The 19,951-nt window shown below is 40.1% G+C and overlaps 2 protein-coding genes across 4 annotated transcripts; one reads left to right on the top strand and one right to left on the bottom strand.

Moving 5' to 3' along the window:
• Positions 1 to 104: 104 nt before the first annotated feature.
• Positions 105 to 15,607, bottom strand: LOC146471651 (uncharacterized). 3 transcript variants are annotated; one of them, XM_085120172.1, is made up of 10 exons: positions 15,357 to 15,601; positions 14,986 to 15,039; positions 14,049 to 14,278; positions 8,793 to 9,080; positions 6,632 to 6,931; positions 5,496 to 5,783; positions 4,322 to 4,372; positions 3,608 to 3,715; positions 2,670 to 2,783; positions 105 to 1,731 (listed from the first exon to the last, which is right to left on the bottom strand). In XM_085120172.1, the coding sequence occupies exons 3-10, from the start codon at positions 14,134 to 14,136 to the stop codon at positions 950 to 952; spliced, it is 2,019 nt and encodes a 672-aa protein (XP_084976298.1). In that variant the 5' UTR covers positions 14,137 to 14,278; positions 14,986 to 15,039; positions 15,357 to 15,601; the 3' UTR covers positions 105 to 949. The 3 variants fall into 3 exon arrangements, with proteins under 3 accessions (XP_084976298.1, XP_084976297.1, XP_084976299.1); XM_085120171.1 differs by lacking the exon at positions 14,986 to 15,039 and having other exon boundaries at positions 15,357 to 15,607; XM_085120173.1 differs by lacking the exon at positions 14,986 to 15,039 and having other exon boundaries at positions 14,049 to 14,185.
• A 170-nt stretch (positions 15,608 to 15,777) lies between these two features.
• Positions 15,778 to 19,327, top strand: LOC146471650 (tumor suppressor candidate 2-like). Its single transcript, XM_085120174.1, has 2 exons — positions 15,778 to 16,356; positions 17,413 to 19,327. The coding sequence occupies exons 1-2, from the start codon at positions 16,229 to 16,231 to the stop codon at positions 17,597 to 17,599; spliced, it is 315 nt and encodes a 104-aa protein (XP_084976300.1). The 5' UTR covers positions 15,778 to 16,228; the 3' UTR covers positions 17,600 to 19,327.
• Positions 19,328 to 19,951: the final 624 nt, after the last annotated feature.

Below are 19,951 nucleotides of genomic sequence, written 5' to 3'. Positions count from 1 at the left end.
GAAATTGATAAGAAAGAGAAAAAAGCATTTAGATTCATGCACATGCGCTAAAATGTGAACCCCTCCCTTTAAATTGCACGCCACAGATGGCTGGTAAAGACGAATACGAACTCAAATTTCTCGTTTACTCGTCATTTCATCTTTATAAAATTTCAAATAAGAGACCCATGAAAACAAAGCACACATTTTTAATGCCGCTCAAAAACAAACTTTAGTCCTCAAACACGCTTGAAAACATTTTATTCTAAACTGGTTTGTTTCACTGGAAATATATTCTTGCCTGCATATTAAAAATACAACTCTTAACAATAACTTGAAATCTTTAGAAAAAATGTGTTCTTCAAAGTCTACAAACGATCTTTACCGAAACTTGGGTATCCTTCTCCTGTAGCTCACAAGAAAATGGGACTAGAAACACACTATTGAGACAATTATCTAAATCGATGCAAGTCGTTTTGGTTTTGAGCACACATTGAGAAAAATTTAAAGTAGCGGAAAGGCTTACTTTCCATTCCTCATGTTTTTTTCCCAGTTCAGTCTTTTTAGTTTCAAGCAAAAACGATGTGTTTATTAAGTTTTTGATATCATTGAAGGAAGTTTCAAATGGTTTTGTCGATTAATTCGGTTTGTGTATTGAGATAGCCAAGGATGTATGACAAACTTATCGTCCTCCGCGAGTTTATCAACAAAACCAAAGTTTCTTCAAACGTTGGCGAGAGTAGTGGCTACTTCTATTTTTGTGTCAAACAGTTTGTTAACTTGTTCACGAACTGTTGCTTCGATGTTCACACATCCCAGCTTGCCAAGGTTTGCAGGCTTTTAATTTTGAAGTTGTTGATGTGAACACGCCTTCAGAGAACGAACAACGTAGTAAGCCAAAAGAAGAATCTTGTCTCGAGCATGTTCATTTTAGGAGCTGAGAAGTTTCTCATATTGTCTTGTTGTCCTTCTATAATGGGATTGGTTCATACCCCTCATCTTTGCCCCTGTCGTTCTCCGGAAGACTGGGAAAGCCTCTAGTGTTCTCGTACACGGGGCCATTCTTGCCCTCCAAACTTAGGGTATCATACAAGTGTTCAGCATCTTTTAAATTCTCGTAAATGGTCCCTTGTTGGGTGGCTCCGGCTACCGCTCCGTTGCACTGATGCGGGGAAGTCTGGGCTGTTGGCGCCGATAGGGCGCCGTCACGCGTGACGCCCATTTGATCGTGCGTGACGTAACGCTCTCCACCGTCGTTTTTCTCTGTGGTTTTGCAACCCGCTCCCCCAGGAGACCCAATAGTCTCATACAATCCCTCCGTAAGTTTGTTTTGGCTTGTATTCAAATCAACAGACAATTTGCATTTCTCAGGGCAAGAAGCCCCTAACAATGATGCATCTTCAGACACCGCCTCCTCCCTTAGCAAGGTGCCGTTGGGTCCATGTAAGACTATCCTGACCCCAACTGGTTCATCCGATGGTTCTAACAACCCCTGTGTCAAAGAATCATCCCCTGGAGGCGCATATCTGATGCTAAAGGCACCGCGCGTAACCGCATCTCTAGAATTCCTCTGCCTTAGCGAGTTGTCGGTCTCTAAAGGAATTTCGCCATTTTGCCGTTTTCGCCTACGCAATCGTTTCCTGCTCGAGACGAAGATAGCGATTAATATTATAAGCAGTAGTAAACCGCCGACTGCTGGTACCCCTATGGTAAGAATCTTGTTCAAGAAGCCAGGTTTGGATTCTTTGTCACCTGAAAATGACAGGAAATACATCTGGATCATTCATTGTACAAAGCCACTATCATCTGAGAGGAATAAATGAAAATTTCGAAAGTACATAGAAAAGTTTCTAAGTTCCGAAAATAATGCTGAAGTTCGATTGAAAAATAAGAAGCGTTGCGTTAAACCAATTCTGGGCAACTAACTGCCTTACTCTCCGCTGTTAGAAGTACGTAGGAAAATTTCTAAGGTCCGAAACTATTGCTAAAGTTAGATCGGAAAATGAGTAGAAATATTAAAATTCAGCTTTATAGCGAAGTCCAGAGGACACAAAAAACCGAAATGAATAAACCTGTTTATTCAATTTCGTTTGTTTGTGTCCTCTTGGCCTCATTGACAAGGTAAATGTTAATTTATCGAAAGGAGCCTATTCTGGACAACTAAATGTACTACTGTCCGCTTAAAGATAGTGAAACCAGAAGAAGACATCAAGAAAGACGAGAAGAACACAAGAGCAAGCGTCAAGTCCCTTCCCTCGCGAAAGCAATACCGGCAGGTGAGTCTTCCCGGGAGGGGGGGGGGGGGGGGCTCCCATATAAAAGTAACAGGGGTGATCGTCCGAAATTTTAAAAAAACCCATCAAAGGTACCCCCGGTGGGAGGGGGTGCGTCCCTCTTTCCCTTTCTCCAACCGTGCGTCGCTTTTCCATGCGACAGTAGATTTGAAGCAAGCTTGTGTGTTTTTCTTGTTCAAACATCCTTGAAAGTTTTTCAACATACTGATGTTTATTCGATTTTTAAGTGACCACCCAAAATGTCCTTAGTACACGTCGTCCTCTCTATCGGAGATGCGCGTGCAAATGGACGCGATTGTTTCTCCTTCCCATCGACCCTTTCGAGTCAGGGGTTCCCCCCCCCCCCCCCCCCCGCTATTTCCCACTTCCCACATAAATTCTAGGAACGAAAATAACCTTTACTGGCCAAAGGAACAGCTGGCGTGGATTGATAAAACGAAGGCTCCATTTTGCTCGCAGTTTTGAAAGGGATCGTTGTTCTTCTGTCCGGCTCTTGGGAAAAGACAGCACCTGCGATAGCATATAAGTAAGTCAACAAACACTGCGCTGGGTTCACCGTATTTACTCGAATTTAAACGCGCTGCCTTGAATAGGCACCGCTCTGGGGATAAAAACTACTAGTAATCACCACCCTCGAAAATGCACCGCACCAGGACCCCTCAGCAATGACACGGCGCTTAATCGAAGGACTTGAGAAATAGAGTGGAGTTTATTGGAAGACGGTTAAAGCAAAATTGTAAAAATAAAGGTTTCGTTTTAAACCAACTGCAAAGGAGACAGCGATATTAACATTTTAAACAGAGTTTCTTGTTGCTGTTGTTGTTATTATTGTTGTACATGTCGTTGTTAGAAAAAAAAAAAGACGGGGTCATGTTTTATTTTCTTTTAAAAATTTAAGAGCTCTAATAAGCGTAGTCTCCGGCGCAGCCGTCGTTTGGCTGCGAAGGAGACTATAATAAGCGCTTCCCCCAAACAAACACCGGCCTAAAAAAAGAGCCGCATCAATGAGCTGCCTTGAGTAGGCTTCAAATCAATCAAAAGTCACTGAATTTAGATGGAGAGTCAGACAAACAGAAATTATAACATCCTGAAAATAAACTTTCCTCCCTGCAAACACTCACAGGATATCACATTTATTTATCGGTCTTTGATTGGGGGAAGACGGTGAAATGAGAAGAGGGAGGGGGACGGCGGGGGGGGGGGGGATCGAGGGCAAACAGTCGAGCAAATAGCTGAACTATTGAATAGGTTGTTGCAATTCTTTTAATATTTTCCAAGTAACTGTCACTGTTCACCGCAACACTAAGGGTATCCTTGAGATAAACTCCACTAACCTGTTGTATCAAGAGGCTCCTTTGTAGATTCAGTTGCCGTGGTGTCGACTTGCACAGGTACTGTTCTGGGTGTCTCTGTTGATGTTGTTTGAGGTTCCTGTGTGACAGCTGTTAAAGAAGATTATCATTGTATGCATGGTTAGTTTCTAAAGAAATGCGGTACAGCGTCGGTAGGGAGTAGAAACGAATGATTGGTTTATCAACATCGGTGACAACTAAAGCCTAGTTTACACGTACGACGCGAACATAAACATAAGCACAAGCACAAGCACAAGAGAACGGAAATCGTTCCATTCTCTTGTGCTTGTACTTATGCTTGCGCTGCGTCGTTGCGTCGTACGTGTAAACTGGGACGACGCAAACATTAACACAAGCGCAAGCACAAGGCGCTTATGCTTGCGTCGCACCGGTTTACACGTAGGTTTCTTGTGCTTATGCTTGTGCTTATGCTTATGCTTGCGTCGTGCGTGTAAACCAGGCTTAAAGGAAATTTTGGGTATCGTAAAGAGATGCGAGTCCTAAAAAGGTTTGATAATAACAATACACGCGGAAAAACATCGATTTCTTTCAAAAAATCCCAAACGCTATAATACCAAATTCATTTCTATCAAAACCTAAGGACAGGCCGTTTACTACGCTCACAGACGTTAGAAAGAAGAAAAAAACGTCTTTTCCAAACAATAAAAATAAATTCGTGAAACAAACAATACGTACGTTCAGTCGTCTTCTGAGTGGTTGTCTGTTTAGTTGTGGTAATGAACCGACCTGAAACGAAGAAGGCGAAGAAGAGGTTACTAGTAACAATTTCAGCTACATAAGTAATGTGTATTTATCACTGAATTATCACTGCTTAGTCCAGAATACATCATAGTCTCGCAGAGATAGTACCTACACTAAAATGTGATTGTTTCAATGAAAGCTTACGGGCAGAATGGAACCGTTCCAAGCTTGCAAATCTCATTGGTATATCAAAAAACTTACGTGATGGCACAAAAAAAAATTTTAAAAAAATGGAAAAATGGAAATGGAAATTTTGTGCAATTGGAACGGAAAAGGTGGGCTACTTCCGAAGGTGGTCCGTTTGTACAGGAAAAATTCCGTTTGATCCGCACGCTCCATTTTCGTTTCAACAATTTTTATTGGCTAAATAAACAGCGTTCCTGCAGCCCCTGGTTTCATTCTCCCAACGGGCCCACAAACTGCCTGAAATAGAACGTTCGTGTGTTTTCTTTGTATAGCTGAATGAATGAATGAATGAACGAACGAACGAATGAACGAAGGAAGGAAGGAAGGAACGAACGAACTGGGAAAGAATGAACGAACGCACGACGAATGAATGAATGAATGAATGAATGAATGAATGAATGAATGAATGAATGAATGAATGAATGAATGAATGAATGAATGAATGAACGAATGAACGAATGAACGAATGAACGAATGAACGAATGAACGAATGAACGAATGAACGAATGAACGAATGAATGAATGAGTGAGTGAGTGAGTGAGTGAGTGAGTGAGTGAGTGAGTGAATGAATGAATGAATGAATGAATGAATGAATGAATGAATGAATGAATGAATGAATGAATGAATGAAGGAAGGAAGGAAGGAAGGAAGGAACGAACGAACGAACGAACGAACGAACGAACGAATGAATGAATGAATGAATGAACGAACGAACGAATAAACGAATGACTGAATGAATGTCTGACTGACTGACTGACTGACTGACTGACTGACTGACTGACTGACTGAACGAAGGAACGAACGAACGAATGAATAATTGAATGATAACTTTATTTAAACCGAGGCAAAAAATAAACAATCATACAATAAACTTAATCATACGATAAACGTAGTTTAACAAAGACGTTTCAAAAACACTACCTCCAACGATAATTAGCTGAATTGGAGACGAGGGTCCACGTCCCACTTTCGTATATCCCGCCACTCTGACTTCGTAAGTCTTTCCAGCAGGCAGACGTGTTAGATCTAAAGAGTAAACCAGGCTTGCGTCTCGGTTAGTCCAGCTAACAGCACCTTGTTCACGGTAGAACACGATGAAACCTTGAATGAAGCCATTACGACCTTCCTCTGGAATTGTTCCCCATGAAACAGATATCGAAGAAACAGTATTTGAAACGACCTTAACGTTTTTTGGTGGCTTGCTTGGGGCTGAAATGTCAAGCAAAACATAATTTTATACCGCGTTTAGACGAATGTCATGTGTAAACGGAACCTTTCAAAGACTGTTTACTACAATTGCAAATTGACGAGAAACAGCCGGAGAACCCAATGGTTCGTTTCGGTGGATATCTGTTCGGAAAGTCATTACCTGCCTAAGAAATTCGGATTAAATCGTGAAGAAAAACTAGCTTTTTCTTTAACGAAAGGTCATCTGAAGCTTTCGCCAGACAGAACAACTAATCCCTTCCCGTCACGGGAGGCGTCATTAAAAAAGTGCCAAAAAAGCCACCTGGCAATTTCGCAAACCCAATTTAAAAAGCCATAAAATGACGTAGGAATGCCGGAATCAACATTTTAACTATTTTTCTTTACTTTTATCGTTGGTGACCCTTGAGAAAGTAGCCTTCGTAACAGTCATTTCCTTTCCGAGGGAGCACGAGAAGCGAACGAAGGCTTCCGAGGAGCCTCTCGCGCTCTCAGAAAGAAAACGACTGCTACACAGGCCACCGAGAAAGCCAAAGTCATGCACAGCCAATCACACTTGGCCAATTACGCTCTGTGAATGGTTGACAAAAGTCGCACCACCTTCCCAACCAATGAGAAGCATGACCAAAACCAAAACCAATCGTGTCTCGCTCGCACGCGTTTTCCCGCGCTTGGCACCGGTAGCATGTATTTGCTTCATTTCTGATTGGTTCACTTCGCTGTTTACGTTTATTGTGACTTACCAGAGTAATTACATCGGTTTTGGTTTTACGACACTCAACCTAAAATCGCTCTAAAGATGCAATCATAGTTTTGACTACGGGAAAAGATATACGGCTTCTGACACTCACCAAATTCATTGGTTTTAATATTCAATATGTCCGACCACGGTCCAGAAACACGAGGGTTGAAGGACTTAAAAGCCACGACCTTTATTTCGTACTGAGAATTGCCAACAAGACTCACAGTCACTGGCAGTGAGGCAATTGTTAATTGCCTTTTTGAGCCTCCAACTCTCTTGTAGCTGAATTTGTAGTTTAAACTGGAGGTATCAGGAATTCCTGTTACAGTTGTTTGTGGTTCGTCCCAGGCCACTTTGGCTATTAGCCCGGTCATTGAGATAAGGTGGAGATTGGTTGGTTTCGCAGGAACTGGAAATAAAAGACATATTTTATCCGTTGACAAAGCTATACAAGTTTTCAAAGGGGATACCGACCTCAAACATTGGAAAAGGCGTAGCCGGGTTGCGGGAGTGGGGTGAGGTGGGTTGGTTTGGGTGGGAAATGAAAACTGAAGAAACGTGATAGACTGACAACAATATCGTACCCAGGCGTAAATCGACAAACAGTGCAAAATTAATCGAACGTGTTAGCACCCTAGCTCACAACTGGTGGCTTCTGTTTGACCATCCCCAAAAGACAACAATGTTGCATGCAATGCTATATGCTGCACCTAAGCGGCATTCATCATTTCACATTGTGTGCACACGACAAGAGAGGCAGGGTGCAGGGTGCAGAGGGGGGGGGGGGGGGTGGGGGTGGGGGAAGGTGGCGGTTGGTCTGAAGTTCCGTTACCTCCCACTTTTCTTTAGCAAAGTTTCACCTTTCCTCTCGTGTAACACTGCGCAAAACCCGCTTCCCGCGGCATGCTGGTCCTGTTTCGCCCAACTCTTCCTCCTATTTTCCCATCCCGCTACCACTTCGCCGGATCGATGACGTTTCCCAACGTGATCCTAAGGTCTGTCTTTCCTAGAGCGTCCTCTCTCTCTCTCTCTCTCTCTCTCTCTCTCTCTCTCTCTCTCTCTCTCTCTCTCTCTCTCTCTCTCTCTCTCTCTCTCTCTCTCTCTCTCTCTCGCTTCAAACAGGACTTAACTGCGCCCAGAGGTCTGGGATAAAGAGATACCCTCAATCTCGTACCCAGAGTCCTCAGCAGTTGGTCGCCAGGCGAGAGACTCTGGGGTTCTGGAATTTTATTACCACAGGATTTCGTAAAACAATGGAAGCCGTTACGGAGCTTATAAAGAGCAGCCAATCAAAAAATTTAAATTTTTCGAATTCTCCAGAGTCTCTCCTGGCGCCTACCCGCTGACCAAAAAGCCTGAGGACTCTGTGTACGAGAATGAGATACCCTAGGAACGAGGCTACGATGTTCCGCTGACCAATTCTCATTTGGTTTAAGTCTGCTATTCGACTTATTTCTCTTGTGTGGTCCCGGAAGCCCTCAAACGTTGAAGAGTGAGCTGCGTGTATTTAAGCTTTTAATCAAGTTTTGCTGGATTGTTTAGGAGATTGTGGGGGGCACGAAATTCTGTGGTTACCGGATGCAGCAAACTTGTCATCCCGATTTTGATTCCTCGCGAAGCGAGGGCCGAAGGCCCGAGCGTAGCGAGGTTAATAAATTTGTCGGGCCGAGCCGGCCCGAGCGGAGCTAAGCCGCGCGAATTCGAGCGAAAAATATATTTATATATATATATATGTTGATATATGTTTATATCTTTGAAGGTGTCCGCACAATGACGTCAGACTGTCTGGCGTCGTCTGGAGCAAAATTTGCATACATCGAAAAAAATATGCGTGCATGATCAAATTTCAACTGCAATGTTCATCAATATTCACTGGATACAGAACTATCTCTCCAGAATCTTTTCCCTTTCTTTTAGAAATCTTTTTTGTGAAAGATTGCATTAAAGAAATTACACGTTTTGTGGCCGCGGTGAATAATTTTCTGTGGGAAATAAATTCATCGAACACGACAGCGCTGCACGCCCGTTGTACATTACGTCTCGACAGAAATAGATTTTCAACCGCAAACTAGCCCGTGGAACTACGAAAACACTATGCTCATCAAAAAAAAATGTTATACGCCTTTAAATCTCCTCGTTTGATGCTACAATACGAGTAAAGAGGGCTTTCCACCCAGCCCCAGCTTCGCGAGGTTTTGCGAGTCACGTATTTCTAGTAATTTACATCCTCCGAGAACGAGGTTGGTGCAAGGTTTTAAAGAAAAACTCACCCAAATCTCTACTGGTATCAACTTGCAGGCTTTCCCAGTCACTATGTATCTGATGATCATCACTTCGAATGGCTTTGACATGAATGTTGTACTTTGTTTCAGCGCGCAATGGAAGTTGTGCACTCGTTGCTGTTTGGGAGGGTAGCGCCTGACTACTCCCTCCGATTGCCGCGTACCTCACAAGGTACTGGAGACGAGTATTTGATGAACTCAGCGGCTGCTTCCACGTTAGCGTTATCGTTAGGTCGTGAACACTTGTTATTCGAAGGTCTGTAGGTTTGTCTAGGGCTAAAAGACAAAAAGAAAAGAACTTTTTAAGATCTTACGAACGTGCATGGTGGTTAGAACATTTGTTGAACCATGAAGAAAACGTGATTTGTTGAAAGTTGAATGTTGAACATTGTTTCTGAGTTTTGCTCTTTATCATTATTAATAATAATAATAATATTTTTTTTTAGTTACTTGGTCTAATTGGGTGTCACGCCAAACCATGTTGTCTTTGTACAACACATCGATTCGTGAAGTCGCAAATGTTCTTTAAATAATGCTAAAGCTTGGTTTGCACGCAGGCAGCAAGTGTAAACCTGAAATGCAGACTTCCCAAGTATTGCAGCCAGTAAAATAAACGTAAGAATGAAATTCGAGCTCCAAGGGAAACGCCAACGCTAAATTTAAACTCACGCGGTGTTCATGCACAAATAACAAAATGAACGCATGCAACTGAAAGTTTTTTTCCTCAAGATCGAGATTCCACTCTTTCAACGACATTTAATATTGAAAACAGTACTTCTCCTTTTACAATTGAAAGGTCCTGCCCATTATGTACCGACAACTAATCTGATCAGCTTGGGAGTTAAAACGCTTCAACACACTAAGAGTTGGCGCCAGCGGCTTGCCTTGCTACGATAACTCTATAAACTTATTTTCGGCTTTGTACCGTGGTTACAGTCGATCCCTAGTGGCCACCCTTGAGAAAATAACAAACTTGCTGGCCTTTTGCAAAATTTCTATTAAACTTGTTAGGCGATACAAATGGGAAAAGTCCCAAAATTGAAAAAAAAAAAAAGAGTTTACTATCAAACCACTTTGTAGTGACAAATCAATGAAATTAATTCGCGGGATTTCAAATGATTTTTTTTTTCGGTCCAATCGACAAAACGCTAGAATCTCTATTTGGGAACCATTTAAAAGAATTTCTATTTCATTATGAACCAGTTTATCTCCTCCGTATCATATACGTCTTAAGTATATGAGTGATGGGTATCCGGTCACGCCTGGATAAAAAAAGCAACATGTATACCAGTTGTAAACATCAGTAAGCCTTTAGAGGAAGTTTAACCGTAACACGTCGTGCAATGATTACGCTGCCGGAAAAATCGCGGTTACCTCGGTGTTGCAGAGGCAACGGTGAAAAACCATGGGCTACTGGAAAATCTAATTGACTATAAACGAAAAAGAAATGTAATCTTTATGATTATTTGTAATAATCCGCGCTTCATGACATTCCAATCCACCCTAAGCTCAGTTTTTATTTTCGTTCGTTATTACAAGAGCGTTTGCAATGCTATATAATACCTTGCTTTGATTTCAAAATCTCACTTTGGGAGTTGATCCACACGATCGTTTATAAAAATGTTTACACTGTTTATTCCTGTAGCAACCAGCTCTTTCCGTCTCAGAGGGTTACAGCCTAAACATAGAAAGATTGTTTTGAGGCTATGAATGAAAACAACATGTGACGTTACAGGAAAGTCATTTTTCGTGCGGAAAGGGCGTGAGTTCTTGGTTTTTTAAGAATTCCAACCCTTAGAATTGATTCCTGTTGGAAACTGATATTTCGTGGTTTAATACTCCTTATCCGGAGAAAAAATCGGATCGAATTTTCTTAAAAATGAAGGCGCCAGTAAAGTCTGACATTTTAAAGCTACTGAACAGCCCCTTCCCACCCCCGGCCCGGGGGGAACTCCCATATAAAAGTGACGGGGATGATGGTCGGAAATTTTGGAAAGAAATCCTAAAGGTGGCGGAATTCTGTTTTGTGGGCGTGGCCCAAACAACTTTTCACCCCTAAGAGATACCAAATCAGTTGACTGACATTAACTTCTTCTCATATTTTTCGGCTCAATACCCTTAAAGGTACCACCATACCTCTGACGGAGGTCATTTTAGATTTTAGCGCCCTAAGGGGTATATGGGCGTCCCCCGGCGGGGGGCAGGTTTGGCTTCCAGTTCTACTGAAGTGGACGTTTAAGGAAATTCTCAACAAATCCTATTTGCCTCCAAACAACAAACTCCCCCCAATTAAAGGGGAAGAATCATGGGGTTTTGACCATTTTTGTTAAAAATGGTGCCAATAAGACCTTCACTTTGCTACAAAATAATTCTAGAACAACGAGAGGAGAGAAATCAACTCAATTCCTGATAGGAACAACTCGCACTGTGTTCTAGCGCATTTTGGAAACAAAAATACAAAAACTTGAAAAACATTAACCTAACATTTTTCAAGTTTCAATCTATTCCGACCTACTGTGTCTCTGGCCAGAGGCACTAATCGACACTTTTATTGCACTGGGGTGATAATTTATAACAAAACTTGACTATTATTTTTTGTTTTGTTGTCAGACATACATTTTTGGGTTTTGAAATGACATCAAATTTTCGTGATACTTCCCCTTTAAGAAATATCGGAAAATAACTGACTTATGTAAACAATAAAAGAAGAACTTTGACACTGAGGTTACCGAATCTAATAGCATCTCATCTTCGATTTCAACGCGGTTGCTGTGGTTGTCCGATTTTTTTCCACAGCATGGATTAAACTGCGGATACTAAAAACATTTTTAAGCAATAAACCCTCGCCCATTAGGAGCCTACGAAAACTACTAGATTCTATCAAATTTCGCTTTCTTTCCATAGAACTGTTTTGTGATACGAGACACTGACGAGAGCAATGTTTGTTTAAGTTACCCGTGCCAGCATTCTTTAAACTGAGCTAGGGGTGAAAAAGTATTAATTCACGTTTAGGTAAACCCTCCTCCTCGTCGACATTCCATATTTCTGAGATTCTGTGTTTCTCAAAATATCCGAGTCGAAACGAAATAGTTTGAGGCGAAAATGACACGAGGCAGCATCAAAAATTTTGACAGGAATACTCTTTTGGTTTGAAGACGAAAAGGTCAGAAAAAAATTAATTAGTTAATTATAACTAAAAAGGTTTTATCTTCATTTTTTAAGGGCTATTAGCAAATTCATTGTTCGTCGAGTCGTCGTAGTTCTTGATCGAGGCATCGGACGCTTATGATGCCTCGTTAACAAAAAATGTTTTAGTTATGTCTGGGTCAATTCCAAAAGCGATCATCCCCCCCCCCGGGCAAACCTCCGGGCATTTGACTTTTTTAAAAATCCCTGATCAAATTCCCCTCTATATGGGCCGATTTCTAGGTCAAATGCCCCACTGGTTGGGGCTGAAAAGTCATCGTGTTGTTTTTTTTTTTTTTGTATTCGCTAGCTCTGTTTATATAAAAATCAACGAAATTCATACATTAATAAATTTAAAACAATTTATTATTAAAGATAATGCATAACATCACATATGAAACTCAACTAACAGAGAGTTTTTAAAAGGATATATGTACCGATACTCGCTTTTCTTTTATATTAAATGTACATGAAGTTTGGTAATACCTGTGATAACAAGAACAATGATAAAAAACACTATGTTATGAAACCTAGACATGCCAACAAGTCAAGCTTCGAACGCCGAGCAAAGGGAGAACGAAGCTTGAGGGAACTTCGACATAGCACTGAAAATGAGAAGCGAAGGGCAATATGTAACCCCGCCATGCCAAAAACAATCTCAGATATATTTTTTGGAACGCTTCTCTATGGCTTACTACATTAAAAACTGTTTGACGCAAAATATACGCGTAAATTCTGGCTGTGAATAAAGCATTCCGACAATTTATGCGACCGCTGACCAGCATTTTTTCGACGGGTCAAATGCCCGATGGGTCGGGTTTCTATTCGCGTCAAATGCCCCACTATGTGGAGCCGAACAGGGGTCAAATGCCCGGGGGTTGCCCGGGGGGGGGATGATCGCGCTTGGAATTGACTGATACATTATTTTGATAACCTTTTAATACTTGTTGTTTTTGAACCCTTCAGTCCCAAGTTTCGTTTTCTACTCACGCAGTTTTTTTTATTTATCCTACAAATACATTTTGTTTTTCAATTTCCTTAATCGGGATTACAGAGACATATGATACATCAATAAATTTACGGGAAAACTTCAACGTTCTGGAAAAATCTCAAACGTGCACTTAACTAGATCACACATAAAAAAAGACGCGATCTTCTGCTTAAATTTGTAGCATTCCTGGCTTAAGTTTGTCAGGTTGTAATTGATCAGTGTACTTGTTCATAAACAGAAGCGATAATTTATTGAACACGACAAACGTGCGATTTTACCTCTTGAACCTTTTGCATCGCGTGAGTCGTGGGCGAGAATTTTTTCAGATATGGAAAGCAAAATATGAATGATACTGTATATAGCTGGAATGTAAATCATTTCATTGTGTTCTCCACCAACTTTTCCGTTCCTACAGTTTAGATTTTGTAATGTCCAGTTTAGGTTTACAACTGAGATGACCGGTTTACTACAAAGCATCTCGGCTGTCCAATTACACTAGCTTAGCGCACGAGGGGTGGTGGGTGGGAAAGGGGGGGGGGGGGGAGTTAGAGAAACTCCACTATATAAGCCATACAGGAGTCGTTTGGTCTGAAATTGGGTAGAGATTCATGTTCTGGTCTGAAATAGGTCAGGGTTTGGAGAATAGAGCCGCACACCACCACCAAAAATTCTGTGAAGTACCTCCCCCGGATCTGACGCAACGTGATCTAAAATCGACCCGTTATATCACCTACAACATTTTCAGTCAATTTCTTTTTCACTAGCTTTCACTCATTGTTCACTTCTGTTGCGGTCCAGGAAGAAAGTTTCGATCGTTTGAAATTCCATGCTCAACGAATTAGCGAGCATAGGAAGAATACAAAGAAAAGGCAAGCAAAAGGCAATTTAAATACATTAACCTCAGGTCGCAGTGAGAAAAATTAGATAACAAATTTTTTCATTTCATACAACATCATTGTATGTGAAACTTGAAAACATTGGGCTGAAACTAAACGACACAGTACTAATATAATTGCAAATCTCAACGCCTCAGTAAAACTAGCTATATATAGAGAATTTTCACTTACCGTTAGCCAGGCTAATTTCATCGAGGCATATCAAAGCCACGAAAAAGGTCAAACACAGATTCGTGAAACGTCTAGCACGTACTTCCATTCCGGTGAGTGAGCACGGTTGTTTTCTGGGTGACGCAAGAAATGCTCTACTGAAAAAAAGGAACCAGCTTTCCAAACAATATCCGCTCGTTCTACGGCCGTTCAGATCTTCCTGTTGTTACGGTGCCTTTCTGCTGAAAGACCTGAAACGATACGTAGGAAAAACCGCGTATTGTAACTTGATGAAGCGGCTAACAGCTTATGAGAATAGACAATGTGTTAGTTTTGGCAACCTTTCAAGAAGTGTCAAGAGTCTGGAATTCCGCGATTTTCATCGCTTTTGACAGATCTGTTCTTTGGGCAAAACTTATAATTGAAAACTGAATAGAGATCAAAACGAGATAATTTTAATCAGCTTTCAAAAAGTGACAGGATTTATTTAGAACACAATTAAAAGTAGTTTAAAAATATTAACCCCTACAGCTAGAAATCAAGACTGGTCTGAAGCTTCAAAGAGGACGTTTACTATGCCAAAGCACGTTCCTCTCTTCTCAATATTGAACCTTTACCAAAATCTCAAGTTATGCCACTAAGTTTTTATAAACGTCTCCTGCGTTGCGCAATATATGTATACAGAATATATGAATACATGCAACAGAAACAGAGATGTGGAAACTTCCCGTTGCTTGGGGCCTGGGGGGTGAGGACTATCAAAAGCTACAATGATTTGCAAGATCTTTTATAATATAAAACTTTTAATAAGCCTTACATCACCCTGTCATTCGTCATGTCAGTCCAACACCAGTTGTTATTACGCTGGTGCATCCGCCCCCCCCCCCCCCCCCCACCTCCTTCCACTCGCCCTCCAATCCCCTCCCACCCCCAAACTAGAATGTGCAGTCGTTTATGCCTTTATAGTTCTGTTGCATCGTGTTTCCTTTCCATTCCTTCATGTGTAAAACCCCTTCAACAATAAAAGAATCAAACAGTAAGCCTATGTGTGGCTTGCTTAGTAAACTATATAAACCGCAATCGATTTTATAAACGTATCCGTGTGCGGTAATTGATGTCTCAATCAGGTTCAATGTAGTCTTATATTTGAATGAAAAATGGTTACAACAGTCGGCTAAATAACTGATCATTACTTAAAAGCCCATCTAAAATTTTATTTTCCTGGCTGTTTCCTGGGAGCTTCGACGAAGAAGTAGCCTTATATAAACTGTCTATGCAACATATCGGAAAGGCCTTGAAATAAACAATGGAAACGTACTAAGGACTTACTTTCAATTGATCCTCAACATTCAGCAGACACTTGTTTCAAAACTGTTTCATTGTCGAATGACCAAGAATGGGTTGTTGAAAACAGCCAGCCAGAGTATGTTTGGGTGTATTCGCACGTTCCAGCAAATTGCTACAGAATCGTTGCGTACAGCACGCGTGTTATCACAGTTCTAGATCTGCGCCTTTGAACGCTGAACAGCTTGAGGCAATTGGCATGGAATTTCATCACCTCGCTTTGACAAAGGCTGAACCACTCAAACGTGTCGAAAAAAACGTGCCTCGGGGAATCAGACGATAGACAACTTCCGTTGGAAATCGCATGCTAAATATTTGCTGTGCTAAAAATAGGGCAGTTTTTATATTTAAGCATCAACGCGTTTGCGTGCATTTATAACTAGAATTGAGTTACTGTATGACGGATTTAAACTTTCCTTCCTCCCTGGGAACAATGTTTTCTCCCGGAGTTTTCTCAGTGTTTTCATGTGAATTCAATGAACGCCAGAACGTGTTTCTTGTCAACACAGGCCACTAAAGACACTAGCTATCGGGATTTCTTCACTTTCCGTCTGTCAACTACTATGGTTCGAGATCAAACGTCTTGGTATTTTTCCAGACTTTCTAAATGTTCGTCACGCAATCTGTCCTCCTAACGATTGCGTGAGCCTTGCGTGATGACAATAATGTGACATGCGCATGTCCATGAATAATTCTTCTGACTGGGCCCCAGCTGATAACGTACCTCGCCCCAGTTTTTTCATCAAGCCAGAGACCGCCATGTTTGTGTTCAAATGATCGTGCGAAGAGAAGTGAAGTGTCAAATCCTTTCCTAATGGCTCTTTCTCCTGTATATGTAGCACAAACGAGATAACAGTATGGGATCAGTCGTATCGAATATGTATGGAGGGTTTCAGTACATGCTAAGTTGCGGAGGAGAAAAACCAAGCCTTGATAATGGCGGCTCCTTTAGAACTGCGACGCCATTTATTCGTACACGATCAAGGTAAATCAATATTCTATCCGTCTAAGTTTCATCTTTCTATTATTCGCTTCGTTCCGTTCGTTTAAATTGTCTTGATTTCTTGATCTCTTTTTCAAAGGTTTACTACAAATTAAATCAAGTATTGTTTCAGGATTTCTCATAAAATTTGACCAAAATTTGCTTGGCGTGTTCATTTATATTAAGCTTAATTATTGTTAGTCGCTTAATTTCCACACGCTTATTTTAAGAATATTAACAAATAAGACGAGAAACTTCTCGTAGGCTTGTTATACTTAGCAATTTTGTCCATATTGTCTTTAATTTCTAGTTTTTTGGGTGGTATTCTTGTATTGTGAAGAGCAGGAAGTAAGTTTGCAAGTGATATCATTTTTATTCAGTGGTCAGGGTAAAAGCTTGTAAGTTCTATAAACATGGAACAATTTTTACTCCGTTGGTCACCTGCATAGTAGATTTCTTATCTATTCTAATTTAGAAAAACGTAATTAATCCTATAAACATGGACTTATCTCGCCTTGTTTGTAAATTTAAAATAAAGAAAATTGTTATCAGCAAACCAGCTGAAGTCTCAGTCCATATTTTACTGCACACGTAAAAAACGTTCTTCTAGTTTTTGCCAGAGCACTAAGTAATCTTTTGTATTAAAGGAGAAGTATCATGCAGATTTCTTGTCATTTCAAAACCCAAAACGTTTTTTAGTCAACAAAAACAATACAAGCAAACAATTGTCGAGTTTTGTCATAAATTTCACTCAAGTGCAATAAAACTGTCGATTAGTCCCTCTGGCCAGAGGCAGAGTAAGTTGGAATGGATTGAAACTTGAAAAATGTTAGGCTAACATTTTTCAAGTTCTCGCACTTTCTTTCCAAAAATTATGTGCTAGAACAGATCACGAGTTGTTTCTTTCAAGAATTGAACTGATTTACTTCCTCTCATTGTTCTAGAACTACTTTTTTGCAAAGTGAAGGTCTTATTTCACCATTTTTAACAAGAGGTTATAAACCCCATGACACTTCCCCTTCAAGAGATCTCAGATTTTTCTGTTCTTTTGATTGGCAGCTCCATGTACTTTGATGAAGATGGTGATTTGGCGCATGAATTTTACGAAGAAGTAAGGTCAAGTAAGAAGGGAAAAAAATCATATATGAAGAAAGTCACTCGACGATTGTTTCCCCAAGGAATGGTGGAATTACCTTATCCAAGACTACACGTGGACTTTCCAGTGGTTATTTGTGAAGCATACTAACATTGTAACCTCAAAGTACAGATATCTGACCATGGATTTTATCAGACAATCTTCACTGTAATGGCACTTAGCAATGAGACTGCATGGAATTCATAATAAACTAAAACATTTACTGCAACATGCGAATGTGCCAGGTCAGACTTGCACATAACTGGTTTTTTGGTTAAAATCACTTCAAGGAGAAGCCAATAATATTACATTGATATATTTTGACCAGTCAAACCAGAGTAATTAATGCTCAGAGTAAAGTGTACCACTTACAATTGGAGTTACTGCTGCTGCTGGAAGAGTGTCTCATTATATGTGGAAATTGTTCTTGTTTTGTCTGTTCAGTTCTTAGACATGAAACTGAATCCCATTGCCGAGAGGACAGTTAAGCACACAAATAAAATGACACTATATTGTAAACAGTGTGAGGGACCTGCAACATTGTTACAAGGAGGATGAATGCAGTAATGCATAAGGTTTATACACTGCCTGGAAAGAAAGTGGGTTTGATCTCCCACCGATCTGGAAATTTCTATTTATGTTTCATTTTTCCCCTCAAGACTTTGGCTTTTGAGACACCCACTCTCCCTCAGGATTGCAAATGACCTCCCACTGGGGACTTCCAATTACCTTCCATGGATGAAAGGTGGATGAAATGGATGCTTTCTGTACTTAATACAAACAATGCCAATTGAACTTCCTGGATTGAAAGTGAAAGAGGAAATGTGGTCACGCTATTGGTGCCATGATTGTTACCTGTGTTGTTTCAATGTTGAGGAGGAAGACAACCAAAGGCTGTGTACATTCAGTACTAACAATAATTGTGGTTGATGTGTTATTTTAATATTCAAAAATAACACTTTATTTAATATCTTAAGCCTTGCCTTCCAGAGATTTTACATCCCTTTTTTCCAAACTTACTTGCAAATGCACACTCAATGTCCATGTTAGACTGCAAAACAGTCGGGTTTTTTTGTGAATGCACGAATTCTCGCGTGTGTAGCGCAAGCCTACCACACCCACAGGGCGTCCCTCCCCAGTCTCACTCTATGTTTCCACCCTCGCTCCAGACCTTTCACTTGACAAGACCTTACATTTTGACCAAACGCAAAAACACAGCTGTTTTGCAGTCTATGTCCATGTATGGCATGCCATTTCAAAGGTCTTGACGAGCACAGTTCATATCAAAATTAGGGAAGGAAATCATAGCTTTGACAGGAAGAGAAAAAGATCAGCAATACTGCAATTTCCACACAAATTGTATGTACACCCCAAACTATAACTTGCATTGAACGGAGTAACATGAGCTATGCCATGTCTCACCCTCAAAGGAAGAATAACTATAGAAAAAATATTTCAAAAGTTGAAGGGGTGAGGGCAAAATCTTTTCAAGAATATGTTCATTGCAAAATTTCATTGAAATAGCGAAAATGTCAAAGTAAATTTATTTTTCTGAAATTTGTTCATCAGCTGGCATATGTAGGTTGGAATGAAAGGGTTAAAACTGGGCTTATGAGCACTTTTACTGTTGCCAAAGTTAGCAAAATTTAATGTGAAGGTCATTAAGTTGTAACAATATAAGAATTCGAACATGTAACATTTTGTTATATCAAGGCATTATGACTTCATGTTTCTTTGTAAAATGTGTTGCATGTATACGTGTAATGTCTGAACCCTTAGTTTAAAAAAATCAGATGTTCATCAGTTTTTTCAGTAAATAAATAAATTCAATGCGAAGAATTTACAGTCAATCCACATCAGGCGTGACCAGTACTTTTGAAATTTGAACAGAGTTTTAAAATTTACATGTCAGTTTTGAACATCGCCAATGAGATTTCAGAGTTCCTGCAGAAATTTCCCTAGTTTATTGACAGTATATTAAAGCTATGAATTTTTCAGCTTAAGTATTTCAAGAAATAATTATTGTTATTCGTTTCCCAGTATATTGGAATAGTTTTTTCCAGTTAATGCGTCTTTTTCAGAAAGATTTCCAGAGAAATGTTCAATGTTCCATTCAAATGACAGACGTTACAAAGAATTCGAATGTTCATTTCATTTTCGGAAATACTGCTCACACGTGACATAGACTGACTGTAAAAGTGTCAGTAACAACAATTATTATTAAGAATACAATTGTCATACTTTGCTTGGAACTTGAAATTTTGTCAGGGGAATATTCTCTCATGTGATTAACACTTAGCATGCCATTGTCAGAAACGTTTGGTGACAAATTGTAGCATACAAATAAAGTTTAGTTTTTAATTTCCATTCAAATATTGTCAACGCATTGAGCCTCAGTAAATGCATACTAAAAACTTTTATTATTATTATTATTATTATTATTATTATTATTATTATTATTAT

The sequence above is a fragment of the Pavona decussata genome, unplaced genomic scaffold, assembly GCF_977016875.1.
Source record: "Pavona decussata unplaced genomic scaffold, jaPavDecu1.1 SCAFFOLD_102, whole genome shotgun sequence".
Taxonomy (NCBI): domain Eukaryota; kingdom Metazoa; phylum Cnidaria; class Anthozoa; order Scleractinia; family Agariciidae; genus Pavona; species Pavona decussata.
This window is presented reverse-complemented; position numbering and strand designations above follow the sequence as displayed.